Source organism: Micropterus salmoides, unplaced genomic scaffold (assembly GCF_014851395.1).
Source record: "Micropterus salmoides isolate LMB-PRFRI ecotype aquatic unplaced genomic scaffold, ASM1485139v1 Ms_hic_scaffold_14, whole genome shotgun sequence".
Classification (NCBI taxonomy): domain Eukaryota; kingdom Metazoa; phylum Chordata; class Actinopteri; order Centrarchiformes; family Centrarchidae; genus Micropterus; species Micropterus salmoides.
The window spans coordinates 14,003,185-14,028,524 of record NW_024040485.1 but is presented as its reverse complement, the minus strand read 5'-3'; the positions used below and the strand labels follow the sequence as shown (position 1 = coordinate 14,028,524).

The 25,340-nt window shown below is 40.6% G+C and overlaps 1 protein-coding gene across 3 annotated transcripts in view; it reads left to right on the top strand.

Annotated features, from left to right (window-relative positions):
• Window positions 1–21,434, top strand: part of agap3 (ArfGAP with GTPase domain, ankyrin repeat and PH domain 3) — a 114,757-nt gene extending 93,323 nt beyond the window's left edge. For all 3 annotated transcript variants that reach the window (XM_038717833.1, XM_038717834.1, XM_038717832.1), the window contains exons 14-18: window positions 5,086–5,240; window positions 5,709–5,799; window positions 7,063–7,285; window positions 17,067–17,322; window positions 18,374–21,434. In XM_038717833.1, the coding sequence (XP_038573761.1) occupies window positions 5,086–5,240; window positions 5,709–5,799; window positions 7,063–7,285; window positions 17,067–17,322; window positions 18,374–18,610 (962 nt within the window). In that variant the 3' untranslated portion in view covers window positions 18,611–21,434. The remainder of the gene's footprint in view (window positions 1–5,085; window positions 5,241–5,708; window positions 5,800–7,062; window positions 7,286–17,066; window positions 17,323–18,373) is intronic.
• Window positions 21,435–25,340: the final 3,906 nt, after the last annotated feature.

Here is a 25,340-nt window from a genome sequence, read left to right as displayed (position 1 = left end):
TTGCGTTTAGAGAAAGTTGACTGCTAAACTTACACAGAATCCTAAAAGGAGGGTGCTATGGTTATTACGCATTCTTAATTACCATTTATTAAATTAATGTCATGTCATTCTGCTCAAAATGACATAGTAGAAGTTGAGCAGTTGTTTGGCTTTAGTGTTTGAGCTCAGAGCCTTCATCAGGGTTCCAGAAGGTGGAAGCTGTTGGAAAAGATAATTTACCATTAGATGAGGCTGGGATGCACAACATACACAAAATAATGTGGGACCACTGGGATCAATGATGTCGTTTCTAGTAACTTGACAATTTATTATTAAGATGAATTGGCTGTAGAAATCTGAATTGGCCATGTTATATTCTTAAAAGTACTATTAACACTTCCTTACCAAAATCAAAACCACTTTTCAGTGATGTTTAATTGTAATGTACAGAATATACACTATCTTAACTAAAAAGACAACAGGCTCAAAGACAGAGAGAAGGACAACGCTGGTAATTTAACCAATGGTCAGATTTGTCTTTAATTTTTTAACTTTTATTAACATACATCTGCTCTCGGATTTCTTTCATGACCTTACACTGCCTAAGTACTGCGGTTTAAGATCAGAAGAAAAGAATTCTTGTCAGAGTCTTGTTCCTGACTCTCACCATCTAAAGATCAGGTGGATCAAAGAATCGTGGTCTTTCTGTGCTCACACTCCAAGTTAACCTGCATTGGTTGCTGACACAAAAATGGTGTTCAGTTATATATTGTCTGTCCAACTTAATCCAGTATCCTTTTGTCATGTACCTTAGTAAACTAAGGGTTAATATCCTCTGGAGTCCAGCTGAGGATTAGGAAATGGAGGTTTAACTGCCTGTGCTAATGGTGGGTGTTTATCTCAATACTTTGTTTTGTCACTCCCCGACTCGCTCTCATTTCCGAAAGCTGTCCCTGGAGCCTCCACTCTTGTAATGGCTTAGCTTTCTGAGCGCCACAGTATGGAGGGAAAGGAATAACAAGATTCTCATTTGGGCTCCATACACACTGCCCACAGATACATGTATAATTGGCCCTGTTTTCATTCTGCTCTGTTGTTAAATGCACTAGCTATTAGGGTAGTGGTATTGGTGCTGATTTCATGTGTTTGTTTATTGTTGGAAGGTGTGTTGTGCTTGTGCATGTAAAAGTGTGTAGAAGTATTTGTGTGTGTGTGTGTGTGTGTATGTGTGTGTACACGAGCTTGCATGCGTGCGTGTATGTGTGTGTCGGATAGATAAAGAGTGTGCTCTATCTCTCTCTCCCTCCCTGTTCTCTTCTTTCTGAGTTTGGTCGTGGTTCCCCTGGGGCCCCTGTCGCAGTAATGGCCTGCTCCTGATTGCTCTGATACAGGTTAGGAATATTGGCTTTAATGATGTGTAAAATGAGCAAGCAGTGCCTGTGACATTTACAGATGGCACCGCCTTGGCCTGTTCTTCCCAACTGCTCGTTAATTCACAGGAACGGCAAGCACTTCTTTAAGTGACTGCCTGATGCATGCATACGACACAACACATCCTACACACCAAAACAATAGCTCACCTTGTGCACCTCTGCACCTTCTCATCATTTCAGCCAAGTGTTCACACAAATGGATAAAAAAAAGGAGTCCTCAAGGCTAAGAACTGTTAAGTCCTTTCTAAGGGTTCGTCACACCGGTCTCCAGAGGTCTTTGAGAGGCTTAGACAGAATAGATGCTGCGTTGCTGCCTGCTGTATAGACAGCACAGCTGGGCTCAACACCAAACCCTGAGGTGCTAATCTGGTCCACAGGTCCTCAGTGGTGCATCTGCTGCACGCACTCAGCAATGGAGTTATCACAGTCTTCAGGTCACCCTCGTTTCTCTCGCGTTCCACTTTGATTTTCAGGACAAACAAACACATTTTATGAGGTATTAAAATATGACACACAGCACCTAAACAAGTTAAAAATGTCTTTTAATGACAGCCAGTATCAATACAACAATGTTAAAATACTCCAAGTTACACACCTGCATTGAAAATCCTACTTAGCTAAATTAATTTAAAGCATCAAAGTAATTATATATTTGAAAATATGTGATTGTTAGTACTGATGCATCTGGTCGCATTTTAATTCAGTTCATTTCAGATTTATTTATATAGCGCCAACTCACAACAAAAGTTATGGGGCGATGGAGCTAATACTTTATATACAGTTTGGTATTGCAGTCCAGGGGTTCCCAACCTAGAGGACGGGGCCTAATCCAAAGGGTTGTAAGATATATTTGAAGGGTTGTAAGATGATTATTATGTTAAGAAAGAAGAAGAAACTTCTGCTGCCCAGATTTGTATTTTCACTTTACTTTTTACTGGACAAAAAGGTTAGTAACTAGAATTGGGAACTGGGAATTGTATTTTATAATTGTATTATAATATAAAATCTTTATTTGAAAAGTAACTGATAACTAAAGTTGTCAGATAAATGTAGTCACATTCTACTTATTAAGTTGCTGCTAGAAGCCGTCAAGTATCTGATGAATAACATCTGTAACTGAGAGGTCCCTGAACTGTTTTATGATCCATGTAAATGGTGGACGAAGATGTGTATCTTTATCTGTACCTTCCTCTTTGTAGCTCTATGACCATTACACTCTAATTTCCTTTTTATTATGCCATGTTAATTAAGGAAAATCATATTTTGCTCATTCTTCACAGTTGGCTCCTCCATTGGCTTTAAATTGTCTTCTTCCTTGTCCGCCCACTGGCAGAGCTGTGTTAATTTATTTCTAATTGGCAAGAACTTGTTGATTGTGGGCTCACAGATAGGTTTGGTCAGGAGGTTAATGCTCATGTTAATGTGGCATGGTGATCGTTCCTCTGCTAGCCATGTGCTAAATGCAACCATTGAGTAATAATACAAATGGCCCTCTTACAAGCTCATCATGGCAGGTGCCTGTAAGATCGCAGTGATACCTTTGACACATTGTTCATGCTCAGATTTACTGTCTCTGAGAGGACCACTTTGACCTCAGTATCATGCTTAAATGGAACAGAATTACTTTGGCTTACTGAACTGCCACACTGTGGACGACATTAAAAAGTAATTTCACTGTGCTGGAGCTGCATGTAGTGACAGGACCCATGTCACACTGCTGCACGTGGTCCTCTGTCTCTTTAGTGGATACAGTATGTCTCACATGTGCATTACTATGCATGGAGAATTAGATTAGGTTAGGTTTTCCCTTGTATACTCATCAGTTTAAGAAACCAGCCATCCGTTGCTTTTTTAATCTCCATAATGAAAGTGTTTTAATGCCTCCAATTTATTGCCTGGGCAGCCAACAGAATAATTAGCTTTGTTCAGGTTTTTTAAAAAGATGAAAACACAAGTATAACAATATTTGAGTCCGGGAACCACAAATTATAATCAAATGCATTAGTTATTGTACCTGAAGTTATATTGGACACAACAAAATTGATCTCTACTGTATGTATTCCAATGTGTGTGTGTGTGTGTGTGTGTGTGTGTCAGTGTATCTCTGTATGTATCTCTGTATCTCTATATATATCTATCTCTCTTATCAAAACCAGTGCTTTAACATATCAGACTCACATAAACACTATTTCAGTGGGAGTCTAAATAAAGAGGCTTCCAAGCCTTTATTGATTCTCTGTGACCTGTAGTCGATTCCACAAACTAAATCAGATAATTGAAGTTGGTGTTGAGCTAATTGGATTATTGCTTTCCCCCTGAAGAGATGGCCTCCACCGCAGCACAGGGATTGCTACATTAGTGGCGTCCGTCAGACATCTGTCATTTAACAGCACAGGGCTGTGTCTCGTACCAAGGAGGGCGATTTGATTAGAAATATAAAGTGTAGTAATTAATTTAATTAGGTGAGATTTGATTAGTTTTGTATGATCTTCTCATCACCAGATTGCATACTTTTATAAATCATACAGAAATAATTTAATATTAAAAATCACACACATCACATGTCAGAATGAATTATATTGGAAGTATAAATATATTCTGTACATTAAACACATTTTTCTTTTTAATCTAACTTCTATTAATGATTAATAAATAAAAATGCATTCCCCTTGTGTCTACTTGCCTCCAGTCCTCCAAACATGGTTTATGCAAATGAGATGACTATTTGCATAGACATAATTAGGTAATTACAAATCATTTGGCTATGAGCTCAAGCATGTGCACAGACCAGAGATGTTACACAAGCCACAGTGTACAGTACGGAGTTAATGAATTGCTTCTGAACAGCAGAGGCATTATAGCATGTGTTGGAACATATGTTGTGTCAGACCTCTTGTTTGAAAACGACAGGTGACATTTTCATAAATCTTAGTTAAACACAAAGAGTGGGAGAAAAAAACATTGCGGATTCGTAATTTTCAAAGCCAGTTTGAAGCAAGATTAGTTTTCATTATTTCAAAAACCGACAAATGCATTTAAGAAAAAAATCCCATTGGTAGGACTTTGCCAAAAACTCAAAAACAACCAAAGTATAAAAAAACCCGGTTGAGTTTGGACATAGCAGCTATGCTTAAAATTCTGTTGCGTGCATCAATAACAGCGGATAGAAGCAAAAGAAAGAATATGTTGAGAAATGGGTAATACAAACTGCATTTTAAATTAATTTAAATTCTGGGAAAATGTTGAATTTATCCAGAAACTATGGTGCAGTGTTTTTAACGATGAAGCTTTTTTTATTTCTTACAACTCTGATTGACTTGTTTTCCACTGCAAAGGCGGCAAAAGCTCTTGGGCACTGTAGTATTTACACCTGTCGGCCATGCCAAAATGGCGGGCAAAACATAATTTCTTAGAAAAGAAGTTGAAATAATTAGAACTAAACTTTCACTCATTTTTCTCCAGACCCCTTTTATTTTTCTCGTGTTGAGTCTGCACAGGAGGTGCCAAGAAACCATTTGAGTGTTGCGGAGTTCAACAGAAGCCCATTCCATCGTGGATTCGCACATGGATGGGCCTTAGTCTCTGAGCTGTGGCACTGACTTGCAAAGTCAGAATTCAACACCAACATGTGTGTTGCTTAAGTACAAATTTCTTGTTTATTTGTGTTTTCCAGAGCAAGAGGATTCCTTTGAGTTCATCATTGTGTCGTTGACGGGTCAGACGTGGAACTTCGAAGCATCTACGTATGAGGAGAGGGAACTGTGGGTCCAAGCAATTGAGAGCCAGATCTTTGCCAGCCTGCAGTCTTGTGAGAGCATTAAGAACAAGGTAGGTCATAAAAGATGAGAAATATCAGAACCAAACAGGTATAGCGATTATCGTGTAATCACAGCATCGTCATCATCCCACAGTTTTGCTGCTTCATTTACATTCCTATTTTTCTCTTCTTTCCAACCTGTATTGTGCCCTCCCCCGCCCCTCCTCACCCACTTCAAGCTGTCACATGTGGGAGGTTGTCAGACAGGTGTACCGCGGTATGGGGGATCTCTTATTAGAACTGACAGACATCAGAGATAGAACACGGCTTGTGTCAGCATACTGGGGAGACACGGCCTCATTTTCATATTCATATTTTCTCTGCCTCAGTCTTTTCCTAAGACTTTCAAAAACCTCTTCCCTCCCTCACGTCGACGGTTGTCTATGATTTGAGTCCAGCTATAAGTGTTTTCCTTCTCTTACTCTTGCAATAATTAGTTCCTGCTGACTTATTCTCTTATTCTCTCTTATTTCTTACAGTCTCGGTTAGGCAGCCAAAGTGATGCAATGGCTATCCAGTCCATACGAAACGTGAGGGGGAACAGCTTCTGTGTGGACTGTGATGCCCCCAGTGAGTATAATTCTTCACCACAACAGCTGATTTCTCATTGATAAAAGCTTTGTATGGAAGGAAACAAATACTTTAATTTCCCAAACATTTCATTTTGAGTGTTTTTTGCATTAAAAATTACAGTTATAGACCACACTATCTCTAGCCAATGCAACACAGTTGAACTTAATTACTTGCTCTCACTATGGATCAGGTCAGGGTGATTTGCAGTGCAGCATTACAAAGGGAGAGACTCCACTTAGAGGGTTTAACATCAGTTAGAACAGCTGGTGATGTTATGTTTAAGACATTCAGTCATTTGTTTACCTGCAATTACACAAGTACATTTATTTGCAAAATATTTTTTAAAAATGGATTGGGTTTGGGTTTGGGTTTACCACTTGCTTGCTCACAGTAGCCATGATGGCTATGGCTGATTGGCTACAACACCTTTCATTCATGGGAAACATGCCCCCATACATAGATTTTAAAATAATGTTGGTATATTTACTTAAAAGGTAACTTTAACATTCTCTGTGTTGATTTTATACCTGGTGACTTTATTGAACATGATAGCCTATTCTGTTTCTTTTTTGTTATCATATTATGATGCAACCTGCTGTAACTTGGTTAATAATATAGGCAATATATATTTTTGGTCAAGTCAGGTTTATTAAAAGTGTAAAATGACCAATGACATGATCCTAGTACACTTGTAGAGACACATAAAATTGGGTGTTTTTTTCAAAGACTAAAAACATCACAATGGATTTGATCTTTTTATTTGATCGGTCTGGTTAAGCACATTCTATTTTACCAGCTCAGTCTGTGCATATTAGATATGGCTGTAACAGACAGTAAAACATTAGTCAATCTTGTACATTAAGAGTGAAACATCAGGAATACCACACCCATGGCAACAGTATAAAACTTATCATGTACAGCCTCTTTGCTGATGGGATATTTCTGAATTGCCTAAGAGAAAACAGTGCACTGAAATGTTATCAGCATGTTTAGGCATTTCCTTGTTGGCATCAAGACTCAGTGGCCACGATGGATTCTGCTTCTTCTATCCTCAGGGGGGAAAAAAACAAACAAAATCATGAATGTTGAATAATGTAAGATGTTCAAAAAGCAGAATCTTCAAAGATCCAAGTTTGAAGCTAAAATCTGTGAAATAAAATTTGCATAAAGTTATGATTCCTTAACTGGAAGTTAAGTCTCCGGTTCAGTCTAATTTATAAAGCTTCTCTTGTAATTATTTCTTATCTTTCCATCATGCAGACCCAGACTGGGCCAGTCTCAACCTGGGCGCCTTGATGTGCATCGAGTGCTCTGGGATCCACAGAAATTTGGGCACCCACCTGTCCCGTGTCCGCTCCCTGGACCTGGATGACTGGCCAGTGGAGCTCAGCATGGTGATGACAGCCATCGGTAACTCGATGGCCAACAGTGTGTGGGAGGGTGCTTTGGAGGGCTACACCAAACCAGGGAGCGACAGCACCAGGTTAGCATCCTTCTACAAATAAAGGTGCAGCTTAATGAAGCGTGCAGAGATTATAGAATGAGAAGGCAGCGCTGTCTTCCCTCCATTAGCTGCTGTTTATTAGCCACCCACATTTCGGCAGAGGCAGTACACACCACAAAGTGCTCCATAAGAAGCACCAGGGGTCCATAAATGTCAGACTGCTGAGCCAAGAACAGTGTTTCAAGTTTGAGCATCAGCCTGTCCTGTACACGTTGATCACATGCCTCTGTTTTATTTGAGTCAGTACTGTCAGTATCTATATCTCCCCATCTCTTCAATTTAGGATATAATATCTATAATTCCACCTGTTGTCTAGTGCGCCTGTCCCTCTACTGACTTGACTTGAAAACCATAACTCATGAAAGGAATGTTGTGTGTCATCATTTTGAACCTACTAGATAAATACCCTGACTAGCTCCAAATCCATCAAGTTTGTCACTTGACATGTAAGCACTAATCAAGAAGAGATCTTTTAATCTGAGCCACATCTGAAATAGGTCCAGGCAGTTTGTTCCTGCTCAATATCGGTGTACACAGATGAGTTTAATAGTAAGTAGGAATGTGGATTTTTTTCAGAATATATACAGAATTTTCCTTTGTTTACTTTTGAAACAAGTAGCTTTTCTATCTTTTTAATGTGTATCTCTTAAATTATACTTTGCCACTGCGTACTGCCCTGCCCTAACTTACCCTACTGACTATCTGTTCCCTTTCCTCAGAGGTACCCAGATCTATCTGGTAGGAGGATTGTTTATCTCTTGGTGACAGGTGAGACCTAGTGTCCCAGTCTGACTAATGACCTGCTGTGTGGCTGTGCAGGTAATTAAGCACACCATTATGGCTAAACCCCACCCCAAGAGCCGGGCCCTCGGGCTCAAAGCTGCCGTGTCACATATCCATCACATGGGGCCGGGTCATCACTCTGTCTGTCACAGCAAAGACTGTCTGTAGGGTCTCCCTGGTGGCATTAGACTGTTTTAACATCACAGCTTTGTAACTTTGTTACGAAAAGTGGCATACCAACAGAGAAACATAGCTGGTTTCTTAATTTACTACTGCTGCTTCTGCTGTTGCTGCTGCAGCTGTCAAAGTTAAAATATTATTTAAATATATTGTAGATACAATCTTAAGCCTTTACCAAGGAGCATGTCATGTTGCCCACTAATTAGTTGAGAATCAGAGGTTAAGTATTTAATATGTTAGCAGATATGCATAATATCACATGCATTTTAGCAGTATAAGCATACATCAAAAACCTTTTTGACCAAATTTCACTGAAATCTGTCAAAAGTTGGGCCATTGGCCACAGGACAAGTGACTTAATTTTACATTTTAATTTGGTAGATTGTGCAGCATTGGTGGACGAATGGATTCCTTGGATGCTTTCTTGTTATGTTGTAAATTTAAGCTAGAGCTAAACTGTTAGTGGACTAATGCGGTACAAATTTATTGTTCACCATAGTGTAAAAATGTAAACTGTGCAACATGCAAGATAACATACATCTTTTACTATGATCATATATATATATATAATATATATAGTTGTTGATACAACTGGGATCAAGCACAAAATTAATCAATGATTTTATATTGATTAATCACATTTACATCATTAAAATGCAAAATGGACACTGGTTATAGCTTGTAAAATGTGAGGATTTGATGCTTTTCTCATAATAGTATTTGTAAGTGAAATACCTTGTCGCAAAAAACAAGTAATTGTTTTAGTAAAGAACTAAAACAGTATTAAGACCAAAACTGCACCTTGAATCCCATACTAATACCATACTCTGTCTTTCTCCTCCTCTTACACACCTTAACTATTTCATGGCGGGGATAGACTACTAAAGTCGATTTTTATTATGAAAAAGTAAAGAAACAATTCACATTGACTACTACTTGCTCGCATCACCCATAACCAGAAACATGAGGAACGACTATTGCCTATTGCCAAGGCTGAATACATTTTCTGATCTTGAACTTCTAGCACTAAAATACATAAGGCTCATTTAACATAACCTTAAAATCCAGTTTCCAGTTTTTGTGTCAATGGAGCAGTTTTAGCATGCACTTCTGCAAAAAACAACTATTGGTCATACAGTTCACCGTGAGTGACCTTTTCATGTGCACACACTCTGACCATATAACAAAAATGCTCACTGAAATGCTGTTTCAGTTTGCTAATGAACACCTTTACATTGCTTTTTTTCATTCTACTGGTAGTTTCAGGCCTTTTCCTCTTGAATCCATCCTGCACTCTCCGGCCAGTTCAGAACTGAATGATGGCCTACAGTTATTTATTGAATGGTATCTGTGCTAAAGTGCTCCACTGTGGACTTGATGAAAGATTATTGATGTTGATTCCTCTCCCTACCACTGTCAGTCCCACGTCGCCCCGAGCAGGAAGGTTCGTCATTGTCTAAAAAATCCGATCTTATCCCGCAGCAGCATCTCCATTAGTTTTCACTGTCAAACAATAAATCTCATTTGCAGCATAACTAATCTCCAGACAAAAAACAGCAGTTGTAAATATCATATATGGCCACTGGTTATTGAGATGCTGATGATTTTGTTGCTGATAGAACAATGTACCCTTGTGGGGTAAACGCTGGTATCAAATTATTTTGCTTTATCATGAATGATGAATTACAACCAACTTAATGGGGTGTCATTTTTTTATTTCTTTCTTTTAACACCATCAATTCTGACCTGACTCTCTTTGTGTGAATGCTCCTCTTAACTTGAGCGGAGCACATATGAGAGGATTTTAATTGTGTCATTGTGACATTGGTGACAGGTAGCAGCTTTGTGATGGCACCCAGGCAGGCAGTGTATGGCTTCCGAATCCCACTAAACATTAGTGACACCTAATCTAAACGATTCAGTAACTACCTGAATATCAACTCAGTGTCTGATTGAATGTCTTCTGCAAGACTAGTTTTACCCCTTTTACATTTTTGAGATTTAACTTAAAAGCATTCATCCACAGGATTGGTTTAGCTTATGATATTCTGGATCGAAAGAACACAATATATAGATTTGTTGTGCGCAGAGCCACACAGCAATACTAAAACTTACTGGTGTACATCAGACTGATTACAGGCATCATAATGAGAAGCATGTTTATATCCATGCTTATGTGCATATATGTATGTCACCCAATCTCCTGTTTTTAGATCTTGCAGAAGAATGCATGGTACCGCTTTCTAATAAGCCACACTGTAACAAGTTAAATTGTAACTAATGGCTATATTACATAATAGATCATTTGGCAATGCTTTTTAGATCCGTTATAAGCCATTAAAACATTGGATTGCCAGGTTGTCCCTTTTGGTTGGTGTCAATACATTAATAAATGCTTATGTGTTTCTCACTTTCTTATAAGCCACTATGCCTATTATTAAAAGATTAATAAAGGCTTTCAATCATTTGCTCTGCAGTTTTAAGTGCAAAGATTGTGTTAAAATGGATTGATTTCCAGAAGTTAAGAAGTCAGATGTCTTAAACAGTGAAAAGGATTTTTCACAACCTGGTAACCCAAAAGCTGTCCTCATTCAAGGCTCATAACTCTATAAATTAATTAAAAATCAAGTCTGACCTGGCTAGGCTACAGTTCAATCCGTGATAATAAATTTGTGTGAGCCGTGCATCGTGGCTGCTCTCTGCAGTCAGCATATTGGAGGGGAGTTGTTCTTTTAATTATCACCTGGGAGTCGTTGTGTTTTGCATGCCACCTCTAATTGCTTGGCATGTTCGTGGTAAAAAACACCACAGACTGTTTTGACGGATACTGTGGGGGAGGTCCAACAGCTAACTTTACCCCTCATCTTCTACAGAAACACACACACGCACACACACGCACACGCACACGCACAGACACCAGTTCTCATTTGGGGGAGATGTCCTGGAGCGTGGACGGATGTGGACGGCTATCCCTCACTGACGCGGGCCTCTCACTGTCACCCTCTGTAGGCTCCGCGCCGCCCTCGGCCACAGGCAGGTAATAGCTCTGATGAGAGCCCTCCACTTTGTTTCAGAAATAATTTGCCACTCCTGCCGCCTGCAGGGGCTGCGTGGTAATAAAAATGAATCACACCGCTAACCTCTCCAAACCTGGCCCCGCTGCCTCTGTTAACCCCTTTCGCTCTGGCAGTGGCGTCTTGACTCGTCCTCCCAAGCTGTTTGTCACGTTTACAACACCGGTGCTGTAGCCATAAGATTCCTTTTCTAGGATTTGTCCACAGCGGCCTCTTTCCTCCACGTTAGTCCCCAAAACACAGAGCAAAGCTTCCAGGCTACTCACAGGTTAGGAGGGCTGGAACGGTGACTCTCAAAAGAGCTTTTAGAATAGCCGGCCTTGCCAGGAGCCCTGGTGGAGGAAGGGTAATTAATTAAGACAAATGAATGACTGGGTCTTCCCATGTCCTTCCTCTCTCTCTTTCTTTTTCTCTAAATGAAACCCACAGGTCAGTAATTAGCCCTGTGTGGGAGAAGTGGTACCACAGTCACTAATTGCCCACATGCCACCGGGTTTCAGGGCCAGGTAGACGGAAAGGAAGGACCAATTCATTATGGCGTAATTCATTAACCATGCAATTTAGTTCTAATATTGTTAGCGTTACAAAATCATAACAAAAAACTGATCTGATGACGTGAAAGCAAAAGGATCCAAGAAAGTCCCTTTATGTGACCAAGATTTTGAAATGTGTACGCATGTGAAAGCAGGCTGCATACATAAGCAGGGCATGTGTTATCGTCCCCTCAGCTTTGTGTGTAAGCCGAGGGTTCAGCAGGGGTTAACAGCATGAGCATTTAAGGGTGTTAGTCTTGCTGGCACAAAAACACAGCCACTCCATCACAAGGAGTCTGACAACCTCATTAATGTCACAATATATTCAACTCATCCCTCTGCCTGCCTACGGCACCCAGATGCTCTCCATTGGCCTTCTCTATAGAGCTCAACACAACAACCTTTTGAATTCTGGTCATCTGTTCAGACCGCACTCTGGAAGCAAGAAAAGTAGCATCTATTCCACTTGTTAAAATATTTGTCTTAATTCTTTTGCTGCTGTTTTTCTCAGAGCAGAGCATACCATGTCTTCACTGTACCCGCTGGACCATAGGGGGCCTTATTTCACACTTTCACTGCAACGTTTACTGTGTTGCTCCTTCATTTCTTGGCCATAGCAACCTTTGATGCTTTGGGGCCCAGCTTTCTTTCCCTGTTGTGTGCGCTTTTTTTTCATCTCTGTCGTTTCCCTCTGAGCCCCTTCTCTGTCTTTCTGCTGCTGTCCCTCTCCCTCACTCTCTGTCTCTTCCCTCCCCTCGGTTTGTGGAAGTGAAGCTGCTGGCTGCATGGGAATCGGTCCCATACAAGTTGCCCACCCCCACTGTGAGGTCTGTTCAAGCCCCCCCCCCCCCAACCCTCAAACACCATCACCACCATTTCTCCCCTTCACTGCGTCTATTTGATGAGTCCGTAGTGAATTTGGATCCTCGGGGAAGAGTAGGAGGAGCCCTAGAAGCTTTGATTGTTTAGGATGACTCAGATTGTTTGAAAGATGGGCGAGTGGTGGGACGGACATCCTCCTCTTCCTGTGGACCAATGCGCCTTTATTGCAGGCAGTCAGATTGGTCATTCTGTGGCTACTCCACGGCTGGCTCCACCCCCGCCGTCTCAGTTTCTCTTCCCTTCTTATAAATACCCGTTCGCCTTTGTCTTTCAGGCTTGACTAATTATCCTTGTTTGTCCCTCTTTATTTGAATTCAGTCATGTGTTCTTGACTCCGTGGGCTGGGTTTAGGAGAATCATTCCGCCATTTGCCACTTAATTAAGTCAGGGTCAGGATCCATTGCTCAACGGAGAGCTGAAAGGACAGAGCTCTAATAGAATTATAAAAGAGTCCTTTCTCTACTGTTAAGGCTGCCTTTATCTAGGTGGGCTCTGCATAGGCAAATGAAAGGGGACACCAGCTCTGGACAGAAGCAAATTTCCACTTTAAACTCTGTAAGCATGATGTCTTACCTTAAGATTTCTTTCAAATAAAATTCAGTGATAGAAAGTCAAACAATGATCATCAGCTGTGAGATAACTCTGAATAATGGAGAAAGTTTGCAGCGATGTACACATGGCTTGTTTTTAGTTGAAAGAGACACAGGCATTTTTATTGGGAACCTTAAGCTCCCCTCTGTCCCCTAAGCAACAGAGAAATTTAGAACAAGTATGTGCTCAGGCCAGGGTGTGGAAATTGGTGTCTGTTGGTGCCCGTGTGTGTGTGTGTGTGTGTGTGTGTGTGTGTGTGTGTGTGTGTGTGTGTGTGAGAGAGTAACCATCAGTTCAATTTCCTAAATATGCCCCCATGCTGTAAAAATCCACTCTCCTTTGCCTCTCCACCTAGCCTCCTACTCTGTTCTGGCACTTTGACATGCTAAATCTGCTGATTTTATTTTTCTTCCTCCTGCGGTGAGGAAGTGTCCTTTTCAAGGGTCTCAGTTTCCCCCCCTGACTGTCTAAAGCCTAACTCTGTTTGGATTGTTTTTCTATTTCAAACAAAAGACAGAGGCGGGATTACCATTTCACTTCCTTTCACACTCTGTCTTTCAACTGGCAGCAGTTTAGGAATTTTTTAAAAACCACTGCCTGGCTACTTTTTTATTTATTTATATTTTTAAGTAGACTGTGTAAAAAGAACCATGGTTGAATTTAGAGTTCAGCATCAGCAGTGAGTGAGGCCTTTTTCCTGCAGGTCTTCGGGGCTGATTTTGTAGCGGAGTATAACAAAGTGTCCTCAGGGCTCCTTTCTGAGATGTTGACGTCTTCTTAATGGCTCTCCTCAGCCTTTTTGTTTCACATCTCGGTGCTAACTTTCTGCCTCATTTAGCTCATATCAATTCACTGGGCTCTACAGATTCAGCATCTCATTCATGGTCTAGCTTTCTGAAACAAACTTTGGACACCAGCTCTCAGTGACTGTTTTTAACCAAGCTTCGATTTTTGTTAAAGGTTGTTACAAAAAAAAGTTGGTTACAGCGTTTTCAGACATATATTATCCTATTTGGCAGAAGAAAAAAACCCAACTTGTTTTCAAAGAGTCCACCGGAAATAAGAGGGGAGGGCAGGACGGCCCCTTCCTGTTCTGAGAGTCCACTAGTTCTAAGGCCAATTGATTTGCTAACAGGCTTGTCCACACATAATGACTGAGTAGGGATTGATGGAAGTCTTACACCATAAAACTTTGAGACACTTCAATTGCCTGCCATTAGGGCTGTATTGTTGCTCACATAATACCCTCATCCTAAAGAAAAGATTTTCTCATGGTTAAGCAGAGTAAAGGACTTTATCCTCTACTTTTTCTTCGAGGTGATAACAAAAATGTACCCATATGCTTATAGATGCAACAGCTTTAAGACTATATTAAGATGTGGCTTGAGTTCCTTTACGAGCTTCTGGTGGTGTTTTGCAGTTAATCAATCTGTGCATGGGTGCTGATAAAGACCTGTACCTGTTCCATCACATGCTTAACTCCTGTAGTTTGGGCCGGTGCCAGGCTCTTCTGTGCAAGACAGACTGCTCTGTGAAGTGAGCCTGGCAGCTGACATATGAGTCTGAAAATGGTTGCTGTCTGTGGTAAGTTGGCAGCCTTGACACCTAGCTGCAAAGGTCGTAATAAAGGAGAGTGACTAATGTTGAACTGGTTACTATTGTTAAAACTGCTGCAGTAATTGAAAGTGAGCTATTTGGGGCCATGGTTAGGGTCAGTTCATACAAATTACAAAAGAACATATTTTCTCTTTTATGTCTATTTTACTATGCAGATTTTGTTCTTAATAAAGCAGGGTTTTAGAGATGTAGATATCTGTGGGTTATCTAGAGTAGCCAGGACATTGTTTCATGAATGAGATGTTTGTTGCTTTTGATTTTTTTTAAAGGATAAGGTAATAATCTTTTTTTTATTTTTCTTATTGTCAACAAATCCATGAAAAGACCAAAACCAACAAGCTGACCCTACTAATAAGTATTTTTCTGTGTAGGCAAAGTCTGATGCGGCTTATTCCTCTGTGCCATAGAGCTCCATTGTTGTCCAAAAACTAATAAAAACACATCACTGAGCCACACTGTTGCAATGGGTGTTATGTTTCAACATTGTGATGAACATGGGCACTGTAGTTTATTTTAAGTTGAGCCCACATACCCATATAAAGCACCAAAATGTGTATCTATCCGCAGCTGAAAATAGTCTCCAACATATGTACCATTTACTCCTGTTTCAATCCTGTTTGATAAAAACTACAGTGCCTAGCTGTTTTAGGAAATAACTAGGCCTTTTTTAATGTAACCATAAATATGTGGGCTTTTTTTTTGAGGATATAACTTTTCAGTTAAAATGGGCTTAGGACTGTGAGCCACCGACAGGGTAGGGAAGATGGACAATATTGAGAGCCAGACTAACACATCATTGGTTTTGGTGTTTTCATGGGATTTGTTGACACCAAAAAGAACATATAATAACATCAGTTTTATCCTGAGCACCACAAATGAAATCTCACGGATGGATAGAATCAATTAAAACCAAATGTGTGTGTGTGTGTGTGTGCGGCAAAATACTACTTTTTTAATTTGGGTGAACCAACCCTTTAATACATGACTAAATATATATAATTTAATGTGTAGGTGTGATGTTCCGTTGCTCTTCCAAAATGTAATTAAGTTGTACTGTTTGTTGTCACTGTGATTATGATGAAATTGAATTAGATTGTCAGTTTCTACTTGCTGCTAGAGCCTCGACCCGCTGATAGAGAGTCCCGTGAGAGCCTTGTCACTCTAGCTAGCGTCGCCGCTTCTACTTATCCGTAGAAACCTTCTCCTTTCTGTCACTCACCCACAAATCCAAACAACGGCCTCTTTCTGCTCCCCTTATCACACCGGCTGACAGGGTCACGGGGTTAGTGCCACACTGGGCATGCTCAGTCATTCACATATTGATATTGATTTTTTTTTCTTTCTTATTTGGACAGTTTGTATGTGGGCAGAGAATGAAACGGGGGTCAAGATTGAGAGCAATAGATAGAATTCTGCCTGGCGATAGAAGATGGAGCCTTCCCTCAGTCTCTATTCTCTGCTGCAGGCTGGAGTGAAGGAGCCCCACATCCCACCGTCCCTCTCTGGCTGCCATTCAGCCCCATCGATCTGACTCAGGGCCCAGCCACCCCAAGGGACACTGGGGCTCAGAGACACACTGCCTCTTTTGTGGAGGGGATCCACCAGTTCAGACTGACAGCCGACAGCGCTGATAAAAATACGGCCCCCTCCATCCTGTATTGTCCAAAGCAGACATGCTGTTCGAGATGTGTAACCTTTAGAAAGCTGGCCAGACTCTTACCGTCTTTCTGTCGACCGTAATCACTAGAAAGTGGAATATTGCCCAGAGCGTCACAGCATTTGGCATTCTCTCATCTCTGCAGCCAGTCTCGCTGTGTTATTTCCCACTGTGATAGTGTAGGCTAGTGGCTTTCCTGTCCTCTAATAGTTTGGAAATGTCACTTTACACCAGTGAGTCTCTTAGGTCAATTACTGTAATGCTTCCCCTGTGTGTCTACATTCTACTTTTTGAGCATGGTGTTTTCTTAAAGTCACTGCCTCTGAATAATGATGAATATGCACTGGAGGTTCTTTAACATAGGTGCTAAATTGCTCAAAGCATGTCCACCGTTTTTCACCCTGCCTGACCCTATAGCGTCCCTGTCATTTTCTTCTCTCCAGGGAGGAGAAGGAGCGCTGGATCCGAGCCAAGTATGATCAGAAGTTGTTCCTGGTGGGACTGCCCCAGTCAGACATGCCCCTGGGGCAGCAGCTGCTACGGGCGGTGGTGGAGGATGACCTGAGGTTGGTGGTGCTGCTGCTGGCCCACGGCACCAAGGAGGAGGTTAACGAGACCTACGGGGACGGAGATGGACGCACCGCTCTGCACCTCTCTTGTGCAATGGCCAACGTAGTCATCACACAGCTGCTCATCTGGGTGAGTTGGCTCCTCCAGACATGAGAGAAATGGTCAGAGATGGATAAATATAATTGTTGTTGGGAAAATGGATTAGGAGTGTGAAATACAATATTTCCCAACAACCACTTTAACCTCACCAGATGTGCCAGCTTGTCATTACATGTTCCCTCCCAAGTGTCTAAAACCTTTCTAAAACTTTTTTGTTTTTCATAGTTACCTGTTCAAAGAGAGCAGTTCATTCAAGGAAATTCCTCTGCAAATCAGTAACTGCCTAGAAAAAAACACAACTAACTAAACTCTAACTAAAATAACTGCCTCAGCTACAATTAGTATTATGTGTAATCTAATTGTATCTGAGGCAATTATTTTAGTTAGACTTCTTTCCAAGAAACACCCTGGGAAAGTACTGAGAATCTACAGACCCATAAAATAAAGTGTTGCCATTTATTTCCCTACATGACGGTTAAAATGTTGCTTTAAAGCCCTCTCCATGCTGTTACTTAAAATGGCAAAACTCACTTTAATTCTGCTCAGGATTCAACAGATCCAAGATTGACCAAAATACCAAATACGTCAGCATGGGTAAATGTGTGTAATATGCTCAAGAGATCTAGGATATTTTCAGATAATGTTAAGGACCTCCCATAAAATATACTGCAGCACTCTCTGAAGAAGCTCTAAAGCTGTATGACATTGTATGCCAATATCAGATATATTAGCATATTCTGTATCTACTACAATGTGGATGAAGAAGTTAAAATATGCAATATCACTCATTGTTCAAATGTTCATGTTTTAAAGATTCAAATGTTCAGATTTTAAAGATTCTCAATGAAAAATAACAAAGTTTTTAAAAAACAATAAGCCAGTCTAAACTTAAGATAATCCAGTCATCCAAAAGTGGTTGCATTGCCTTTCCAGAAGGAAAGTCAAATGTCAAATCCATAAATTTCACACTGTTGTTTCTATGATCCTTTTTTAAATTTGCAAATTAAATATTGACAAATGCCCAAAATGTGTAAAATCTTACATCTGATCTGTCTTTCATACCTGTCATTTTCTCCCACAGTACGGAGTGGACGTGAAGAGTCGGGATGCTCGTGGCCAGACCACACTGTCCTACGCTCGGCGAGCTGGCAGCCAGGAGTGTGCGGACATCTTACTTCAGCACGGTTGCCCCAACGATACAAGCAGCCTGACGTCCGTGCCCACGCCCAACATGAGCCGCCGCAACCCCAATCCCAATCCTAACATCAACAACAACAACGCCCAGTGTGAGCTCAACCGCAGTATCAGCATCATGTAGGAGCCAGATGGCATTCGCAAACAAACATACAAAAACCCCTGAACCCACCCATGTCTCTTCCCAGTTCTTCCTCCTCTGTTTCACACTGTGTAACCCAGAATCAGTACCAATGGAGAGATATCGGGAGTGATGGACTCATTGTTGATATTCCACTTTGCCGAAAGAAGTGGGCTTTTGGGGTTCGGACAGTGTACATTGTTTGGTTTTTTATATTATTATTTTTTATTTGTTTTGTTTCTTGAATTCATTCAATCTTGGTCTGAAATGATCACGATCAGCTTTAAGCTTTTTGTTTTTTAAGCGTCAACCAAACAGATGACTTACTTTGGCATTCATACCTTCCCTACGAAAAGCATTTCCTTAATGCTTGAACATTTCCTTTTTATGTCTTCCCCTTCAGCGATGTGAACTGATTTTATAATGAGCGTGAATGAGAAACTTCCTTCAAATTTCCAAGCCTTAGCATAATAACATGAAACTGTGAGGAATAGTTTTACAAGTGACAAAACAATGATGTGGGAAAGAAACTAAATCTACCAGTGGCTGTCATAGTTTTAGTAATGATTCATGTCTTCAACACAGCTATCAAACTCCTGACATACTATTCATATACAAAGGCAAAGCAATTATAGTTGAGGAGTTCAAATGATTTAGATACTTAATTCACAGGAAAATGGCTTCAGATCATCATAAAGGAGTTGATTGCAGAATTCCTTTTGGGTGAAAGTGAGTCATTTCCTTCGCCACCCTTATCAGGATCCTCCAGTGAAAGTCTTCATGACTATGAAGGGGCGTAATGTTTTATGACCACTGAGCCACATGGCTTTGTAAGCATGCCTCTTCAATCAGAATTCATTCAAATTCAAACGTTTGATTGAAACATTGAAATTATACCATTATGATGACTTTGTTGGAGTAATTTTTCAATTGACTAGATTGTGTTGATAATTATTTGACATAGATTCACACAATTTCAAACCATAAGTGTACTGGAATATCCATTCAAATCCTGTGGCCAAAGGCTGTCAAAGTGGTACTCGCGAGAGCATTTGTTGCTGTGAAATTCATATATGGTGCTTTGTGTGTGTGTGTGTCCGGATACGTGTGTGCTTACGTCTTCGTCTGTAACCGTGTGCAGCGAGAGACCGGCCATTTCTGTTCATAAACATCGGAGAGAGGATACTTGAGAGAAGACACCTATAGTAAAGTATTGGGAAGACAACCTTGTTTTAATGTATAGACCTGTAAAAAGTAGTTCTTGTTCCTTCACCATATTCCTTATAAGAAGAGTTAGAACTATCTCTGACTTTTAGAGTAAAAAGAAACAACCCTTCCCCCGTCCTGAGAACCTGTCAAGTCTAAACGCAGGGTTAACAAAATACATTCAAGTGAGAGAGACATTTAGGGATTAAAATGAGCAAGGCGGTTCATAGAAGGAAGTATAATTAGTTTGACTCTCTTCGAATTAAAACAAATGTACAGTATTCTACAGACATAAGTCAATTCATTTATAGTTAATAGGACTTGGGCAAGAAATGAATTCAGGTGGGCACAGTGTCTACAGTATATATTATCCCTTTTATTAAACTGCCATTTTTAGGGTTTTACACCGTCTCGATTTTATGGGTTTACAGGATATATGTTTACAGAGCAAGTTATTAACTTGGTACCTTCTCTTCACGATTCTGTTGTGGCTTTACAGAATTCCTGAACCCACAGTGAATGAATATGTGGTAAAAAGAGGATGTTTGTAGATGAAAATGCACTTATTTGCATTCTTGATCAGAAGATCAATACTGCTCTCATGTAGGCCTATCTGCGTTATGTATGGAGCAGGATTACACTAGCAAACCGTTAGCCTGGCTCAACAAAAAGTTACACCATGGTAACTCCCTCTAGTTTTTGGAGGGAGATGACAAATCATCATTTTTATATTTCTGCCTTTGTGTGAATTAACATGATATATCGCAGTAATGGTTAAGCTCTAGAGATCCTGGTAGGCAGACTTTGGAGAGAGCCAGACTAACCATGCCCCCTGCTTCTTTTCTTTATGCTAGCTAAGCTAACCGCCTCCTGGCTCTAGCTCTTTACAAATGCAAAGGCATGAGTGGTTTTGATCTAACTCTCAACAAGAAAGTGAATAAGAATATTTTCTAAATTCTTAGATATCCCCAAACCGGCCACAAATTCAGCCAGATACTTTAGCATTTACTTGTACTGTACTGTGGTACTGGCCTTCTGATTTCTACTTGACCACCTTATTTTAAGTACATTTCAGTGTCCATGTAAAGAGAGGAGTTTAATGTGTATAGTGATTACCTGAACCCTTATTTATGTACTGTAGATGCTAAAAAAAACACTAGAAACATGCCTGTCTCCCCCCCCTCCCAACCACAACATGAAGTGTACATATTAGCCTAATGCTTTTATCTGAAGTCAAGCTCCTAATAGAGAAACAGACTAAACTGGTTTTAGGTCAACAGTACCCTTGACCCATGAACCATATTTTGATATGTTGTTTTTGTTTCTTTTAAGGCATATTTTTAAGGTACTTCTGTTTTGTCTCAACATAAACCGACCATCTTTGGTACTTGTGTATAATGATGTACATTTGACATATTTATAATGCAGTATGTAAATATCTTTTTGTTTTTTTTGTTCAAGTTAATTTCCCTATTGTAATTCCTTTTATGTTCAGAACGTGAAACAAAGCAAAAGCTAAAGAGCTAACATGTTGTATGCTTGGATGCTTGGCTGACTGTTGACCTATTAATAAACACTCAAATAAAACGACGTAGCCTCCCTGCATTTAGGGAAATCGACACATTTGTCTAGTGTATATGTTGTTCATAAATCATCCACCACTCTCCTGTTCACTTCAACAGGTACTGGCATTTCATGTTCTTCCCTTTTGCATGCTCTGTCATCAAACTGCATAGAGAAATTTAACATTACCGGAACAGACTTAGTCCTGTTAATGTGTCCAAGACAACTCAACCAAGCCTGTCTTGAGGTAGGTAAAGCAACCTCTCCACTTCCTGTTTGTGGGACCCCCCAACAGTTGCTGAAAGAGGATTAAGATAAAGAGCTGGGCTTAGTGTCAGGCAGTAAAACACCGTGGGGAAAAGTGAGAGGTCTCAGTGTTCAGAGGAGTCAAGCCCTCACTAATCCACTTCTTATTTCCTGCTAATCTTGTCTCAGCATATCTTCATCCCCTTCCTCTCTCTGTTGGTCGTCATTGTTTGAGATTTATCACCTGGTTTCTCTTTAGTGCTTCCTCTTCCTCCCTCGGCGCTGGCTTGACATGGAGCCACAATGCACCGAGTTGCGCTTAGAGACCCTGAAAACTTATTTTATCACTCAGCTTCCTTACCAGTTGTCCTACATGAGCATACTGTTTTGTGACAAAGTTGTGGTTATTTCACATGAAACATTTCTGTATTTCTTTTTTTTCTTCTGTGCTTTCCTCACTGGTTTGAAGTGAGCGATGATCATTTAGAAAAACGGTGATGCGACATATCCCTGCTCCGGTCAGTATTTTGCAACATTTTAATCAGAATCTGATAACAGTTGATGGGTTGTTTGGTTGCTTTCAATCAAAACCTATTTAACCACACCTACAAAAGACCTATTGTCTCAGATTAGCTGAGGTTTGACTGTTAAACGATTTAAATTTTGATTGTCGCATATTTGTTGATGAATATTCTGTGTTATAAAGAACAACTTCATTAATTGATTGTTTTATTTGCCAGTGTGGAGCAGTGGAAACACGCTGTAAACACAACATTAACATATAATCATCTTTTAAGTTGATATGTATAACTTGTTAGCAAATACAGTAGCTGCCTATTTACACACCCAGCCGATATGGAGCAACAATATAATCTATTTTGGTACTCCATTATTCACTCTCCTTTTAGCTCCACTATGTTCACCAGGTAGTTGCTAACTTTGTCTGTCTCGTTTGTTGCTGTCCAGGTATTCGCCAGTGCAGTTATAGAACTTTCTTTTCTGCTGGAAAAAACTCTGCGAATGCTGAGAGTGAACAAAAGCAGTAAAGTGGGTCCGAAAACCCAAAACAATGAGATAAAAGACGCTTAAAAAAAAACACTCAATAGGTTCAGGGCTGAGGTGACCTACTGAGTCAGGTGATATTTCTATGTAAGTTTGTCACTGCAAGCAACCCCTTTCACATAAACCTATCAATATAATCCACTGTTAACACAAAAATTTTGATTATAGCAGCTTACGTTTTAAAGCCAAGTCTTCAGGGGCTTTAAATGTCAACATTTTAAGCCCTTACTTATATTAACCTAAACTGAATCATATTCATTCCACATCTCTCGAGAAATATCACTGAAAGAATGTGTCCTGTAATTTATTACCATGCCTCACGCCTTGGCAGACCCTGGCCACTTGTGTTTGTTGTGGTGAGACTGGAGCGCTTGCTTGCACTGTTGTGTGTTTTGATATTTCATCAGGGCCTGCTAAACAGTGAGGAGGGCTCTCTGCCGCCCACCTCTCCTCAGACAAATTGCCTCCAAGATTGCAGAGGTGGGTCTGAGGCTGATGGATGGGTACACAAAGACCTGACGAGACCATATTTGCAAACATTAAACCCATATTTCCATAACATGTAGGAGCTGCTTGGCCCCAGGCCACTTTAACGGCATGTTTAGCGAGCAGTCAGTGGTGTGCCCGGTCGTAACATAAATGTTGCTTTAAGGTGGTTTGTCCTACATGTTTGTGTCAGGCTGTCTTGATTTGGAAGGGTTACCGTTGCTCCCTGTTTTGTCCTCCTCCCTGCACCCTTTTAACCTCTTTAACCAGTAATTATATCCTCTGCTCTTTCCATCTGACCATCTTTCCTCTCCTGAAACCCCCTCAGACCTGAACATCTATTTATCAGTTTCAGCTTCATCATGTCTGACCAGTACATACATGTTACACCCTGCCCCAAACTCATGTCTCCATTCTCATTTCCATATCCTTGAACCTCTCGCTAATCAGTGGATTTCAGCACATCCCTGCCTGTCTTTCCCTCTCCTGCTGCCAACCTTGCGCCTTCATACTCACCATGCTATCTTCCTCTTCACCCTCCTCTCTCGCCTTTGTCTTACATAAACGCTCTGTTCCCAACGCTCTCCCCCATTCTCCACTTCTCTTCTTCCCTCTCTCTTTCTCTCGCCTTCCCCGTTGGCTTTTGCCTGCATTTCTCTGTTAATTTGCCTGAGAATGCATTAGCTGTAATGAAGGCTGAGGGCCGAGGGAATCCTCCAGGGTTCCATTAATCATCCCCCCTCAGACAGGCAACCTTGATTACAAGTGGCAAGAAATTCATTAGAGCTGGGCCTCTGACAACTCTTATCTCCGCCACTAGATCTGACTCATTAGGCAGCCAAATTAAAGCTATGATGGCCCTGATGAAACTCATCGCTTGTTTATCTTGTGCGATTTGATGCATCTGCCCATACATCACTGTAGCCACGACCGTCCAGTCCCTCCCAAGAAGTCAGGCCTCCAGTCGGCGCTGAGCAGCCTGCACTCACACAACCAGCAAGTAATGAGGTCCCTCGCTTTCCTCTCTCTCTCCAGGTGGGAATGTGGAAATGGTTTAATGTCTTTACTGGAGAGAACTTATGATATTTCAATTTGTGATTCGAGCAGCAGAGTGGCAGAATGATACAGATACTGTCTTGAGACCGAGGTGTTCACTTAAGGTATAGCTTTAATGGAAGAGAGATTATTAATTCACAAACAAGTAAGTCATTCAAAAGATACACAAAATCTGCTATAGCCAATTAAAGTGACATGATATTAATTGAGTATTGTTTTGAACAAACAAATCATGTATAATGTCACCTTTTTAGTTGGTAATTTTCCTGTTATACCAGCCGAGAAACTCACTTTGGAATAAAACTGGACATGAAACACTTGCAGGATCCTGATAATAACGAGCCACTTGAACTGAGCGTCTGAGCTGTGTCATGGCTTCTCGCCGTCACCTCCACCGTGCAGCTCATGGGGACTAAAATAGCTGTTGCACTCTGGCACAATGTCGTGGAATTGACCGTCTGTATTAGTCAGCTCATGGACCATAATAAAACTTCCACTGCTCCTTCACACGCTCATCACTCCTTGAATCTCCATCCAAGTGTCACAGTCTTGATGTATGAGGTGGACAGTGAAATAAACTTTACTACTCATGGGCGCCCAGGTCACGAAATGTCTGTGCTCTGAGGTCAAACTGAGAGAATATAATTTTCAGTGTGTGCATCCACGAGAGGCTTGAGGGAAATATAATGTAAGATGATAACCTGTTTCCTACTGTATTCAAGAAGATTTTTTAAAACATTCTCACCCAAACCCACCATATGTTGGCTAAATACTAATTAAGAAGAGGGCTGGTTAATTTAATCAAATATTAATTCTAATAAAGTATTTGAAGAATCTGGCGCTATCATCATACTTCAACAGGTGCTGCCGCAGTAGGTTAAACATGGCTTGAGGCCCAAGTCTATTTTAGAAACAGGAAAACCAATCACTTTCTCTCATCTGAGGTGAAGTGAAATTATTCCAACATTAGACTTTTCTGGAACCAGTTCTGAGAAAGCGTGTAAACCCAGAAGCATGAGTATAAAAGTTTGCATAAAACATCAAGCCTTGTTTTTCCCTTCCTGTAACAGGAGAGTTATGTGGCCAGACATTATTTTAGTTACAGATAATTTTA